We start from the raw sequence: 15980 nt of genomic DNA, 5'->3' as shown, positions 1-15980 counted from the left end.
CGGACCGAGCCATGGTTTAATTGCCGTTTCTGAATGATAAAGGTTGTTGATATCAAATTATGATACACATGACATACCAAACTGAACGACTCGTGATCATTAGAGAATCTCATAATTATAAAAGTATCCTTTTTTATTATGTATTAATCGTTACGGATATCATCAAAACAATGTTTTGAATGATCATCTAGGTACGTTATTGTAGAATAATTTATGTTGTATTACTTTTTAGCTACTGGTTGAGAAGCAGTTTCCGACGGAAAGCAGTTTCCGACAAATCGTAAACACATACAATTATAGTTAGTCAAAGGTATGTTGATAAATTTACAGCACATCATGAACAGTTGGAGAAACTGAAATGATGCAGAAGGTTGTTTGCGTTGTCACCAAAATGGGGTTAATGTGCTTGCACTAAACAAAATAGGGGGTTAATGTACAAAAAACGGCTAGGAAACGTGTACAGTCGAGTAATAACCATGACATTTGGAAGATAGGAATATATATATAAAAGTACGATTACAACATGCAGAGATATGCCATATTTGCCGAGAAAATACGAAAAAAATGAGGATAAATTCAACACATTTATTTGTAAACATTGCCTCCAGAGCCACAATATATTCAATAACTTTTTATCTTTAAAGTTATGATACCAAACTAAGATGTCGATTGAAGAATATGCTTTTCCCCACACTGGGCGCATTCATTTTTCAAAATTATGTATGTGCAGAAAAATATACAGGGAGAGCTGCCTGGTTTTAAAATCGTGTCGTTGTTATCATCTGTTGACAGTTTGGTTATTTCAAGAGCCAACTTTCGTCACGCATGACTATTTTTTATGAATGCATGTTAAGCAAGCGATCACTTCGTACGAAGTTGAATGCGAAGATTTCTGCGACCGTTTTATTAACGCTTTCGTACGTAATTACTCTTCAAAATGGGGAAGGATCGGACGAAAATGTAAACAAACCGTAGATGTGAGTATACTAAAAAAAATCGCAAATAGTGACTTGATCTGCTTCGCTTTTCGAATAATCAAAATAGACATTTACTAATTATTTTGATAAATACAGTGGGTGGTAACGTTTTGTCGACTACGGTTGTTACGGCATGGTTTGACCCGTTTAAACAGCTGTTTCCTGTGTCACATTGCAATGTTTTCAGGTTATGACACATTTCTATACCAACTATATTCATTTCTTATCCCTTGTATTGTGTATAATAATTGTTATGGCGTTAACATGTTAAATAATCACATCCCAAAAGGTAAATGTACTATTACGTTCGTTAATTCTTTGTTCTATTCGATTGAAAACCCCGGAAGTACAAATTTAAGAAAGAGTTTAGTTAGCGAATATTATTTGAACTGTTTCCTTAAGGTATGTAAGTTTACACACTCAAATATGTTTTAATATACAATTCTATATACTAACCAGTATACAAATAGATAGACCTATTGTCAATTACAGTATCCTCTTTGTTTGTTATTGATATGATTTATTAAGTTTTTCATTGCAGGCAATCTTTTGAAAGAAATGCTCAGTCATCTGAGATGCAGTGTTGCAGCACTGAAAAGCATTGGGTATGACTGTATATCTCGGCGTATGATTAAACCAACTATTGCAAAAACTATGCAAACAGTAATCGGGGAGTAGGATTATTATTATATTTTTAGTGTTATTAGACCCAGTCTTTCAAAAACAGATGCAATTGCCATTATAACATAGTATTAAATAAGAAAATACTTGCTACTGCTTCTTGCAAACTACCGATATTTTACCAATATATGTAATCTTAATACAAAATATCACTGTCAAGGCTGGCATTTCATTTGAATATGAGAAATGGCTTTTAAAAAACAAATTTGTACTGTAATGTTTTTTTTCTCTTAAGATAAATGTGTACTTTTACAAGAAATATTATCAAGAATTGTATTTGAAAAAAATGTTAGACCATTTCTTTTTTTATTTTACTAACAACTTTCACGTTTTATGTATCTTCTATTTTACAGGTGCCCATCATAGAGTGTTTCTCTTTGCCTGCAATCAGGATAAATCAACTGACCTTTGAACTGTGTTTTCCAACTCGGGATTCACACATGCCCTCTTGCGTAGGAGAAAGTCAAACACCTATGGCTATATCACTATATTTCTTCAAGTCTTGCTCTATGAGTGATCATGATGTGAAATAAAACAAAATGCAGTCATCTTTTTGTTATATTAAATAAGTTATGAACAAATAAAATGTAACAAACATTTTATTAATTCGTTATTTTGAAAAAGAGTATGAATAAAAATACATGTATATCAATAGACAAACAAATAATTGGCAAAGAATGGGCACAAAAATATAAGAATATTGAAGTTGGAGATTTATTGTTAATATTGATTTTAATGTGACAGAAAATGCCCCAATTTGCCAAAAAGCATTGAATATCAATTGACAATGCTTGGATTTACAAAATTCTGCCCAAATGAGTATAGATCTGTGAGATGCTGTTTGGTATTTGTTCATAAAAGTCATGATATATAAATCAAAGTTTAAAAAAAAATGTTGCAAACATAAAACAGTGGAGGATCTGATGTTATGTTAAAATGATATACTTGTATAAGCTATTTAAACTGTATATGAGCAGATTCTTATGGAAATATGAACTTTAAGTATTACTTTATTCCAAACTGGTGACCTAGAAGGTTTAGTTCCTTGTATTGGTCAATGTTATATTGTTCACTTAACAGCTTGAGGTAAATGCAAGATATAATACAGTCAAGTTCAAAAACTGCTCAACAGTTATAATAATAAACCCTTCCTCTCAATATGATGTACATTTGTGGGAAGTTATATCAAATCCTTCAAAAGGTTAAAGAGACATGGAGCAGACACAATTTGTTACAGACGGACAGACAGACAACTACAGCTAAAAAAACTAGAAATGTGTCCATAGGACACGGATGCCCCCACTTCGATTTTTTGTCACAGAAAATAAGCCATAATGATTATTCAGGATAATCTGCACAAGGGCAAATCCTTTTCAAAAATTAGATCGGATAAGATATTTTTTAAGTATTGTTGGGAAATAAAGGGCCCTAACTCCTAAATGATTAAAGCGATTTCCATGGCTATCGAACTTGATCAAGGTATTATGGTCACAAACATGTGTTAAAAGTTTGGTGAGGATTGGACAAACAGTTTTCAAGAATTAGATCGGAAACAATCTTCGGGACGTATTTTTCAAGTCTTTTTTTGCAAATAAAGGGCCGTAACTCCTAAATGACAAAAGCGATTTCCATGGCTATCGAACTTGATCAAGATATTATGGTCACAATCATGTATGTAAAGTTTGGTGAGGATTGGACACATACTTTTCAAGAATTAGATTGGAAACATATATTTTTGAAGTATTTTTGGCAAAAAAGGGCCGTAACTCCTAAATGACTAAAGCGATTTCCATGACTATCGAACTTGATCAAGATATTATGGTCACAAACATGTGTTTAAAGTTTGGTGAGGATTGGACAAACGGTTTTCAAGAATTAGATCGGAAACAGTCTTCGGGACGTACGTACGTACAGACAGACAGACGTACGTACGGACAAGGGCAACCCTATATGCCGCCACTTTGTGGGGGCATAATTAGTCTATTTCAGGAGGAGACATACTTAGCCAAATGGTTCTTGAAAAAGTCATTAAAAATAATTTATAAAAAGTACAATAAACAGGCAGTCATAAAAGTTAACATGAACACTAACTTAGGCTTAGATGAGCTGGATGAAAAATGTCTTAAACAAAATAATTGAGAAGTTGCCCAAAATGTTACAGCTACATGTAAGAAATGAGCCAAGTATTAACAAGAGATGTTTGTCAAACATTATGCCCCCACCTGAGCGCCATGTTGTCAGGATTATATGAACAATTGAATGAAATAAGCATGGACCGAAATGACAGCTGATTAGTCACTGACATTGGATGCCGTTGAGGCAGTTTTAAGATTATGACCATTCAAAGTGTGAGGATAGAGTGTGTTATGACCATGACCTTTGACTCTATGACCTCAAAATCCATATGAGTCATCAGCTGGTCTACAAAAATCTAAATGTCAAGTTTGAGGGACATGGGTTCAGGCATTGACATGTTATCACACAGACAAGCTTTTTTCAATCAATGTCATTGTGACCTTGACGTTTGACCCGATGACCCCTAAAATGAAAGGGACTCATCTACAGGCCAGACACAACTCCAAGTCAGGTTTGAGGGCCATGGGTACAGGCATTGTCAAGTTATCACTCGAAACATTTTCGCATTCAAGGTCACTGTGAACTTGACCTTTGACCCAATGACTCCTAAAATCAATAAGCGTCATCTCCTTGTCAGGACCAACTTCCATGTCAAGTTTGATGATCATAGGTTCAGGCATTGTTGAGATATCCCTGAGAGAGGATTTGTTATCTTTTTTGCATTAAAGATTATTGTGACCTTGACCTTGGCTTGATGAGCCTCAAAGTCAAGAGGGGTCATCTACTGGTCAGGCCCAACCTTTATGTCAAGTTTGATGACCATTCAGACTGAATGGCATGATTGGTCCAGGAATTGTCGAGTTTGCTTTCAAGATCACTTTGACCTTGACCTTTGACCCCTAAAATCAATAGGGGTCATCTGCTGGTAAGGCCCAACCTCCGAGTCAAGTTTGAGGGCCATGGGGGCAGGCATTGTTGATTTATCACTTGGACAACCTTTTACCATTCAACGTCACTGTGACCTTGATCTTTGGCTCGATGATCCCCAAAACCAATAGGGGTCATCTACTGGTGAGGCCCAACTTCCATATCAAGTTTGATGACGAGATGACGAAAGGTCTAGGCATTGTTGAGTTATCACTCGGACAAGCTTTAAAATTAATTTACCATTCAAGGTCACTTTGACCTTGACCTTTGACCCGATGAGCCCTAAAGTCATCTACTGGTCTGGCCCAACCTTCATGTCAAGTTTGATGACCATACGTCCAGGAATTGTTGAGTTATCACTCGGACAAGCTTTGGTTTACAGACGGTAGACAGTACCGACTGACCGACCGACATGTGCAAAGCAATATACCCCTCTTCTTCGAAGGGGCGCATATTAAAAAATGTCTTATTATGCACAGCAGTAATTACATTGACAGGGATATTTTTTCTTTGAAGTATTTATAAATTGAGTCAGTAGCTGAGTCCTTGGATGACATAACAGTGTAGTATGTTGGTTATAATATTTGTTTCCTTTTTAAAGGATATGCCAGCATGTATAAAGATGGTCTCTTCTTCCTGTATAGAGTCAACATCAAAGTCCACAGTAAATAGATTCATGTGAGTTGCACGAAGACAGAATTTTCAAGTTTAAACAATTTACAATGTTGAATGGATGTAAATAGTTGCTCAGATCACAGCAAGGGTAAACTGAATCAGAATGAATCCATTGAAGGTGTTGAAGCAGTTTCTGTTTGAAGGCTGTTCAACTCAAGCACAATCCTTTGATATGAGATGGTGGCATAAACTGTTTTGTGAATTCTGTCCTTGAAAAGTCTTTGGTAGTCTCAAGTATCACCTTGAAAAACAGTTAAGATGAATTTTGTAGAGATTGGAAAGTCTATTGCTCTTTCGGTAACTTTCATTCAAGCTTCTGAAGTATTTGTGACATGGCGCTGAGTCTCTGAAATGAAAAACAAAAATTATTTAAGAGCAAAAAAAAACAATGATAAAAAAAATTGAGTACATATACAAAATATTTTAAATTTACACCTCCTAACAGTCACAGAATATTTCACAGAGCCACTTGTAAAATACGTATAATAAAACACCAGTTGTTTTCTCATTTAAATAAAGGGCACAACTCAAAATCACTTAAAGCCGGATTTATAGACCTAATAATTAGGACCTATACATCATATACAAATATAATACAATAAAATTAGTGTACTGTCTCTGACATGACAGACGGCTATAATGATACCTTGAATTTGGTTCTTTGACAACAGACTTATCTGCTAGAAATCATTAAAAACCCTGTTTATTTCATTTGTTTTCTTTAAGGCTGCACTCCTACAGATTAACAGTTTTAATAATATTTTATCTTTTGTCCAGGAATGAGCAAATTTTGTGTAAACATCTGAAAACCAGCGATACAAGAATGCTGACAAAAGACTTTATCACAGTTTTTCATATTTCTGTCGCAAATTAATGTTTTTGAAAAATGCATAAAACATCAATTTTTGAAAATACTGGTAAATATGAAAACTTGCAATGTGATTTTTTCAGCAGTCTTATATCACTTGTTGCTATGCATTTTCACATGCAATGTTACATATATACAGTATCCAGTGATGTGGATCATTCCATATATATGCTGCACATCTTTAATATTATAATTATAGAATGTGCATCAAACTATATGCATGATAAGCTTAAAAGTTTGTATTAAATTGAGATTTGGTAAAAAAAATATGCTACAAACTGACTGTAAATACATACATAATGCACGATTTCCACTTGATTCGCTCTTGTGGTGTATTTACTTTTATCTTGCTTATAAATAACACGAGTAAACTGGAAATATGGAAATTTAGTTACCCATCCAGAAACCTGCAGTTCTGTGTAACAATCCGTCCCGCCTAGTTACCAGCATCTTGGATCCATGTCAGGATATGAAATAAAAAATGAATAATCTATTTATTTATAAACAGGCTGTTTTCTTTCTGAAGCTTAAAATATGGTTGACATTTTTCTTTAAATGCAAGGTGGTTTCTGTTTTAATAAAGCCATTGCTTGAGCTCAAGTAGTCATCAGTCATGGGGTTCAAGATCTGAACCTGTCCCACTTTTGCACCCAGGTTTACCGTACTAATATTATACCATTCATGAGTGTGTCCCAGTACTAACCCACAAAGGTCAGATTGTTTGCAAATTAAGTTATCAGGAACAGTTTGTCGAGCTGATTGAACAATTCAACTGCAAGCTTTAAGTTATTTTAAGTTCTAAGGGCCTGTGAGCCAAGTTGATAGAGCACAAACTTGCAAACAGGGAGTCCCCAGTCCAAGTCCCATTACTAGCTGCAATGTTTTCAGAACGGCAAGAAAATTGAAAAAAAATGTAGTTTGGGACAAACAAGTCTCCCAACTGTGACCAATAGAGCTTATGCTTACCTTCTGGCTGCTCTGGATATTTAAAAAAAAATACTTTCTGACCCATCCCACCCACCCGCATCCCCACCCCCAGGCAACTTTTAAATTTATAAGCTTCAATGTTGATTTAGAATTTCTGAACACTATTAGAGACATGATAATCTTGTAAATATAAGTCAAAGCAAGTTATTTAAAAATTATAAAAACTTTGACAGATGACAGATCAGTGTAAACACTGTCATAAAATCAGTCTGTTTTTAGCTTGTTTGTTTTACTTAAAACACCGTAAAATTCAAATACCATGAGTCTAATGGTTGGATAGTATTTCAGTCTATATTCCAGTGTTCTTATCACAACAAAACTCTTGAAATGCATCGAAATAAGAGCATTTTGTTTTGAAAAACATTTTGACAGTTGGCGCGAGGTTGCGTCCCCTGAAAATTGGGTGCGGGGTGATACAGGAATCCAGTGGATTTCACGTGAATCCACTCAAAACGTGAAATCCACTCAGAACACAGTTATTTTAATTAATCATTTAATTTTTTTATATACATATTAGAAAGTGCCTCATGAAGGGTTTATATTTCAAATTTTATTGAAATTGGTCAAAAAATAATGAAGTTAGAGCAATTTTTCATTTTTTTTTCCAAAAATAGATCGGAAATCGAGGTGAAATCCAGATTCCGATAAGTGAAATCCACTCATAATTCATTAATTTTAATAAATAATTTTCTGTTTTTGTATATTTATTAGAAAGTGCCTCATAAAGGGTTTATATTTCAAATTTTATTGAAATTGGTCAAAAAATCAAGAAGTTAGAGCAATTTTTCGAAAATAGATCGGAAATCGAGGTGAAATCCAGTTTTCGAGAAGTGAAATCCACTCTTAACTCAGTTTTATTAATTAGTAATTTTTATTTTTTGTATACATTAATTTAGTCAAAACGGCGTCTTAACTATTTGTTTATTTACTCACCGGGTTGCAGATTCCACAGAGTCGTCTTCTGTCTTGAAATTTGCAGTTGTTTTGTTAAAATACGCCATAATAAATGAAAGATCGCCAATATAGAATATTTCTGTTGTTGTGGCGGCCATTCTTTAGTCTACGAAGTTCGTACGCCACCCTAAGAGCTTTCGTAGAAATTTTCGTATATCTACGAAGAAACAGGTGCTTGTTCGTACGAAATTCTTAATAAAACGGCTAAACAGCCTGAGATACATCGTACAACCCAGCAAACACGCGACGTCGGTACGACGTTGGATTAACGTTGGATTTTGGTCGCGACGTCGGCGACCTAAATCCAACGTCTATCCGACGACATAATCCCGACGTCGATACACCGTCGGATTACGACGTTGTACCGACGTCGGATTCAGGTCGGAAATGTATAAGTCTACATTCCTCTAATATAATCATACTTTGTCGTACACACTCGTTGAAAACCAGACTGCGATGTTTTTTTGGTATATTTTTAGCACATATCATATTTAAGAAAAGTTACGCCCCTTCCGCGCATAAGAAACCCACTAGGTGGCGCCGTTATTCATTGGCATTCGGAGCTCCTCGGCCATTTTTTCAAAAACAACCTCGGATGTATGCCGGTATATCTGTTGAAGTAGTCCGTATTTTTTTGAATAAAAGCATTAATTAAATGTACTGTTTAAGAGTTGTATTCATTGCTCTCAGTTTAAATTGATTGCCAGTGAAGTGTATTATTGCAAACATAATTACGATTCCCAAGAGTTAAGTCATAAATTTTAACTACTAAATAAGATTACTACGCGATCTATTTGCAGCGGACTTAAACGTACCACTTTTTAAGTATGTAAACCGTCCATATACATCCGAGGTTGTTTTTGAAAAAATGGCCGAGGAGTTCCGAATGATTCATTGGAGCTATCTTAAGTAGACGCATTTGCGGATTCGGTTTAGTTTAGTTTTATACGTTTTAGCAGTACTAAATCGCAAGATTTATACCCGTTGAACTTTCTGCATTAATCATCGGCTTTGTAATTGTATTGATATTTTTGGCGAAACAAAATCTTAAATTTCGAAACTTCGTGTGTACCTAGCTTTGCAAGTGAAATTGGCGGCCATTTCAACCGACAGAAGGCAAACGGACAAAGGATTCGAAAACAACACAGCGTTTAGTGGTTAAAAGCAGAATAAACCAACTCGAAAAGGTATGCTCGTGATATATTGACTTCGTTTTATGAATATTGCAAAACAAGAATGTAATTACCGTACCTGAATGCATGAAAATGTCTTGCATTATTAAAATTCAAAGCTCCGGATAAGCTACGTAATTCTGTTTCAGACAATCTGATTTCTCATCAAACCCTTTATTTTGTGATCATTCTTTGGTATTGTATATTAATAATAAATATGATGACTCGTCAAAATGTAGTGTTTGGTAACATATTCACAATCGATCTCATAATATCCCAGTTAATATTTAGCTTATCTGGAACTTGCAATAACTGTTACTGTATTAACATTGTTCCCCACCCACCCCATTAACAACAACTAACTACATTAACGGCTAAATGCAGAACATCAAACGATATTGTCATAGTGTCAGTACAGATGAGTGATCGAAATATGTGTATTTGTGTTGTTTAAACAACAGATTACGGGTCAGTGCCTAGATTATGGAAAACCATATACATTTTGCTAGAAATTATCTAAAAAGATTAGTTTTAGCCCCCAAGACTATAATATTGTTGTGATTACTGGTCAAAATATCTTGGACGAATTGCATAAACAATATAAACAGTCGGCATGATATATGTCAACTTGATATTTATTAACAAAATGGGTTGTCAGTTGTTCAACCCCATGTAACACGGTGTCGGGACAATTCGGACCAAGAGATGAGACAAATCTTACCAACTGTCTTTTTATCTTTATATATTGAATGTAAAGATTTGCATGCAAACATGACATTTTGGATGAAGATTTATAAATAACATGCACCGTAATAAAGTTTTAACTAAAAGGTGGTACGATTTTGAAGATACATTTTCTGCTTAGCTATATTTATAAATGACACTTGCATCAAGCAAATATCAGTATATATAAATGCAATGCTTGTATACATCATGGTCAATTGCATTGTTGACAGTGCGGCGTTTGATCACGTGTTACATCTTTAAATTTGTGAATTGGAGAATGTAGAACACACGGCATATGACTAGTGTCTTTCAAGCTATATAATATTGTATAACATTTGTCAAAGCAAACATAAAGTATAAAATCACTGGTCACATTTGCATTATTTACATATCATCGATAAGTTTAAAGCTAAGCTGTCAATAAGTTTACTATGTGTAAATAACATAATGATAATCTATTCTCTCAAGTGCTTGATTGCGATCACGCAAAAAACGCTGTTTTATAATTATTGGACAATTTACGTAGTTATGCGTGTGTTTTATAGCCTACTCAAAATTACATAATCCGAGGCAGGTGTGAAATTATTCCGAAAGGGCGCCGGTCAGTTATTTACATTATTTTGCACAAGTTTACTGTTCAAATTTACGCCAACTTATGAAAACTCACTAAAGTGGTGAAAATTAACGCATTTACTCATTGTTTTAGAAAAGATAGGTTGCAATAATAGAGATGCAAATAAATTATGTGTATTCAAATAAAAAAAAATGATTTTGTAAATATGGGGTCTGAATTGTGCCATCTCGTGGTCAGAATTTTCATATCGTGGCATCTGTGCGAATAAGAAACCTTATTTGCATGATCACTGTGAATAGTAATTTCCATCTATGAATTGTATTGTTTAGGAGATATTAGGATTGTAGCAAGTAAATGTGGCCGAGAGGTTGGAGTCTCCGACTTGAAATCCCTTGGTCCCTCACCGCTGTGGGTTGGAGCCTCGCAAGGGGTGAGATTTTTTTATGTGAGGAAGCCTTCCGGCTGGCTTGCGATAAGTCAGTGGTTCTACCCAGTTGTCTGTCTGTGCAACTCAGACGGGTTTCTGGGGTCTTCCTCCACTTGGTTTAGCCGGACATTGCGCAATGACTGCAATACTGTCGAAGTGACGTAAAACCCAACATAAACAAACAAAAGTAAAATATATCTTATATAACACATTTTTAATTAATCTTAGCTTCTTTGATTGAGGACTTGATTGGGAAAAGGTTTTTGTTTTTTTGTTTTAAAAAACAAACATTTTTTGGTAGGATTTCAGAGACGTGTTCTGTTCCTTTTGGCGGACATGAGGAACGACATCCTGTCCCTCAAACGAGAAAGAAAGGTCGATGAGATGGTGCCGATGAGGATCGCTCCCAGGCCGCTACAATGGAGGATTACATGGGACTGGTGGAGAGGATTAAAATACCAGATGAAAGACACAAAATGGTGAATACAAATTAAGATACACTTAACTGCTGCTGCACATACAATTGAGACAAAACATTGCTTTATAAATTAGTTAAACTGATAATATATTACAGAGATTCACTCCTTTTACCAGGAGCCCTGATATAACCCCCGTCTGTTTTGTTTTGCCCTTAATGAGAATTCAGAAAATCAAAATGTGTCTTGTATTAGTGTATTTTATACACCAGCAAGTGGTAATTAATTTATTGGATGAGAGTAATAATTTTTATATGTTGCCCTTAAATGCAACTGATTGATCATCAATATTTTATTTATCAATATCTACATTGATTTAGCAAATGTTGATATTTTTAAATGTTGTTCCAGGTGCAGGCTCTCTCGGCCATTGGAGGTGTTAACGTGAGGGACAACGTGAAGAACATCCTGGAAAAGTAAGTTATCGAGCAGAAATTCTAATTTAGTAATGCTATTTAATGAACTAAGCTAAATACTGTTCAAATTAAAGTAAATAATATGTTAGCAAAACAATTGTGTATATAAAAAGATTCGAACAATATTAAATGAACTTGCTATTTTAAGTCTTGTTTGTTGTACCGTGGTCATAAATGCAAGCTGCGCTTATTTCATTATGGGCTTTCGTTTAACTTAGTTGGATTATGTGTTTTCAGATTGATGTCCAATGAGCTGATCTCCCTGTTTAACATGAAGGGCAACAACAATAAACTTTCCTTCAAATCCTCTGCTATTTGTGGAATTGTGATTGGTAAATATGATTTTATTCATTTGATAAAATACTGTTAAACAGTATTTCAAATTATAAACATAAATATGTAAGATTTTGTGATAGTGTGGTGGTAGTAATAGAAGTTGCAATACTTATATGAATAGAAAATAAGTTCACAGCATCATTTTATTAAATAAACAAAACATTACCAAGAGAAACTACAACCAGCGATGCAGTATGATGCAGTACTATCAAAACAAGATTAATAATATATTCTATTGTTATATTAAAATTTCTCAATTCAAATTAAAATGTCAGAAATTGGTTTAGAAAAATATGTGTCAAACAGATTTGATTCAATTGAGTCACTGAATAAATCAGCATCTCATCTGGATCCAAATTATTGGTAAATGATGTATTTAAATGGTTTAAGTACGAGAAGGGTCAATAAAATGAGTTGATAGATGGTCAATTTATATAGTATATCCTGTTGATATATATATATATATAGATACAGACTTTTCCTTCATCGAAAGATTTAAAAGAGAGGCTGATGTAAACCATTCTTCAAAAGAGTTAGTTACTGTAGAATAACAGGTGTAATAATATTTAGAATGCAAAGAGCAAATCTAGCTGTGATGACATTTGCAAACAGTTTGGTTCAGGCAGGTGAGAAAGCAAGTAACTCCGTGTCTGGTCTGTAATCCAAACTGTTTGTCTCACTGACTGTAACTGCAAACTTGTGAAAACAAATAACTTGAATATTAACTTTAGATTTTGGCTGTGTATTGTTTTGAACATTTAATTATGGACCCAGAACAACCGCTGCATCTCTGTTCTGTACTGATATGGGCCTTTAATGTTTACACTTTAGTACGTAGACTAGTATATTGAGTGATACCCATGCTAACTGATGAGACAAAGTTCATATGCTTCATTTAAAATGTGTCCGCTGAACTAGTTCCTATCTGATTGCATAGCAAACATGCTAAATATCCATAAAAGCTGTTTAAATAATGAATTATAACCCTCGCCTATAATTATTTTTTCAGCCAGTGCTATGAAAACAAAGGTGAAAGAGGGCATGACGGAGCATGAGGTGATGTTGGCAGTCCAGACTTGTTTGAAGTATGCCCCAGATCGTCGGGGTGGAGGCGGACGCAAGAAAACTACTCCCTAATTTGTATGCCCCCACCACTAAAAGGGGTGATATAGATTTACATTTGTATGTATGTCTGTGAGACTTCATGGCTTTATTATTAAGGGTATGAACTACTGCCACTGTGTATTTTCATCAAATGGCACATAATATTTATGCTGCGATGGTCCTTAGTTTTGCAAAATATGATGATTTGACAAAGTGGAAATGGGGGCACCTGTGTCCTATGTATATATTTTAAGCTTATATTGTTTAGAGGGTCAATCAAATAGCATCTTTGAGCTAAGCACAGGGTACTGCAGTTGTTAAATAATGTACTTTGAATTGTAGTGGGTGACAGTGCTGGTTTTGCATGACATCTCCTTTTCTTGAATTGTACCCTGTTTAGGCTATATTTCACAAACAATTTTAAATATCTGCTTATTTGCTGGTTTTAATCAAGTTTAAATGGAATTTGTTGTCTTTGTTTACAACATTTTTGTGAACAAAGATAAAAACTTCCTTTTTATTTTGATTTTTGTCTTGCCTATAGTGTAACCATTCAATTTTAACTGATTGTTGAATATAAGTTTGTGAACTTGGGCATACTAGTCCATATGCAAATTACACGAATCAATTTATATGGTAACTTGTCCACCATAACTAGATCGAAATGACACTTCGTTTTTATGGAAGAGACATACATTTGTACAATAATGCTGGTTATTTCATTGCAAATTTCTATTGTATAAATATAAAACAAATAAATGATTTGGATGTAGATATTCTAAGATATGACTTAAACAATACGTCTTGTTTGAGAATCAAACTGTTTGCAACTTGGTTGCATTTGTAAACAAGTGAATATTTGAAGCGAACGACATTGTTTGCAACAGCATTAATGTGTAGAATTGATTGATTTGATCTGGGACTTCAATGTTTTTTTTTTCAAATTTCAACTATTCCACTGTGTTGTCATTCATATCCATACTTTAATGAATTAAGAAAGTAACTTAAGGACCAATAAATGATTCAAGGTTGTTTATTATCTGATTGATATGGTTCAGAGTTCAGGTGCATATAGGCATTGAGTGGCTAGCAGTGGCTAAACTAAAAATCAGATAACAAATAATGGTCATGCATTTATCTTTTCGATACTTACATAAATGTTTTCATTTGTCGAACTGATGTTTATTGTACATTAACTCATCTCATAGAGACGCATAACATTTGTCAAATAATTGTTGGAAAAGATGATCATCTACATACTGACATCCATTGTTTATCTTTTTATGTAAAACCTCTCTAACCCTACACTTTTAACAAACGATGTCTATTTTCTGTAAGTGCAGGTGATAGCTGCGTTATTGCAGGCTTGCACACATACAGACGTTTTCTGTCCACATGGAGCTATAGCACATGACAACATTCATATATCCAGAGTGTCTGGTTTAGAGAGAATTTACTGTATGCAATAGTGTCGTAATGTCTGCAAAACGATATGTTAAAAAATTGTAAAAGTTTTATCATGTGTGTAATTTAATAACGAATACCATGCAAGCATAATAAAATTGATTTCGTAGCTTGTTGTTTTATTTTATGAGTCATTGTCTACCAGGTTGCATAATTCATCCTGCATAAAAACTGGATGTTCTCCGATTCAGGTTCCGGTAAAATTCCAAAATAAGAATTTAATTATTAAATGGTTGGATTTAGGTTGGATTCACGTTGGAAAAGGGTTGGATTTTGGTTGGGAAAAGGTTGGATTCACGTTGGAAAAGGGTTGGATTTAGGTAGGGAAAAGGTTGGATTCACGTTGGAAAAGGGTTGGAAAATGGTCGGACCCCCGACGTCTATACGACGTCGGAAAAAAGACGTCTAAAAAACTTTCAAATCCAACCAAAATCCAACGTCGGGGTCCAACGTCTATACAACGTCGGTACAACGTCTTTTGTTTGCTGGGAAAGTTCGTGAGCAAAACAGACTTCGTACGAAGTTTAATAAAACTGGCCCTTATTCTAGTAAAGCTTGGAGGCCGGATTTATTCTAGCAAGTAATTTGGTTGGTGCCAAAAAAAGGAAAAAGTCCAATGGCTCAAGACCACAGTTATCTGCCCCACGTTGACCAAGATGCGGATGTGAATACAGAAACAAAGAGTGCTTGTGTTCAAGTATCAATATTTTATTAAAATTGAATGAAAAAGAAGCAAAAAATGTTCTTTTTGCAGAGAACTTGACTGAATTTGACACTCTATTGCAGAAATTGATAGTTTTCAATGTAAATATTGGAAAAATCATAGCTTGTGGAAGTCTGAATATTAGTTGTTTGTAGCCGATTGACTCCCTGGCGGAAGGGTTATGTATTTGAACTCAATTTTGACAGTCGGGTCAATGGTCAACATGGTGTTTTCTTGTGATTATATTTTGTGTCTTGAATTGTTCTAGAGATGCCATGTCCTTGTTTTTCAATTGGGGTGTGTATAAAGTCAAAAGCCAGGTTAGTGTCTATATGAAACATATAGTAAAAATAACTGTGGTCTCACGCCTGATATAGAGGAAGCTTTTGGAGGGGTGGCCTATTTTAAATTGTTATAAATTCTTAATTTATACAGCT

General features: G+C 34.5%; 1 protein-coding gene and 1 long non-coding RNA gene across 2 annotated transcripts; one reads left to right on the top strand and one right to left on the bottom strand.

Annotated features, from left to right (window-relative positions):
• Nucleotides 1-2208: 2208 nt before the first annotated feature.
• Nucleotides 2209-7648, bottom strand: LOC128207507 (uncharacterized). The gene is made up of 3 exons (XR_008256720.1): nt 7450-7648; nt 6600-6694; nt 2209-5682 (listed from the first exon to the last, which is right to left on the bottom strand). It is a non-coding gene; the product is annotated as an uncharacterized LOC128207507 (long non-coding RNA).
• A 1145-nt stretch (nt 7649-8793) lies between these two features.
• LOC128209659 (uncharacterized) lies at nt 8794-14924 on the top strand. Its single transcript, XM_052913794.1, has 6 exons — nt 8794-9054; nt 9222-9332; nt 11346-11523; nt 11872-11936; nt 12174-12268; nt 13282-14924. The coding sequence occupies exons 3-6, from the start codon at nt 11464-11466 to the stop codon at nt 13407-13409; spliced, it is 348 nt and encodes a 115-aa protein (XP_052769754.1). The 5' UTR covers nt 8794-9054; nt 9222-9332; nt 11346-11463; the 3' UTR covers nt 13410-14924.
• Nucleotides 14925-15980: the final 1056 nt, after the last annotated feature.

The sequence above is a fragment of the Mya arenaria genome, chromosome 11 (assembly GCF_026914265.1).
Source record: "Mya arenaria isolate MELC-2E11 chromosome 11, ASM2691426v1".
In the NCBI taxonomy this organism is placed as follows: Eukaryota; Metazoa; Mollusca; class Bivalvia; order Myida; family Myidae; genus Mya; species Mya arenaria.
Note: the sequence above shows the minus strand (reverse complement) of the source record. Positions and strands in the feature narration are given on the sequence as shown.

Excerpts from the sequence above, each read along its gene's own strand:
- LOC128209659 (XM_052913794.1), top strand. The coding sequence starts at position 11,464 with ATGGAGGATTACATGGGACTGGTGGAGAGGATTAAAATACCAGATGAA. Across the intron at positions 11,524-11,871 it reads CAGATGAAAGACACAAAATG|GTGCAGGCTCTCTCGGCCAT; the intron begins GTGAATACAAAT and ends ATGTTGTTCCAG. Across the intron at positions 11,937-12,173 it reads GTGAAGAACATCCTGGAAAA|ATTGATGTCCAATGAGCTGA; the intron begins GTAAGTTATCGA and ends ATGTGTTTTCAG.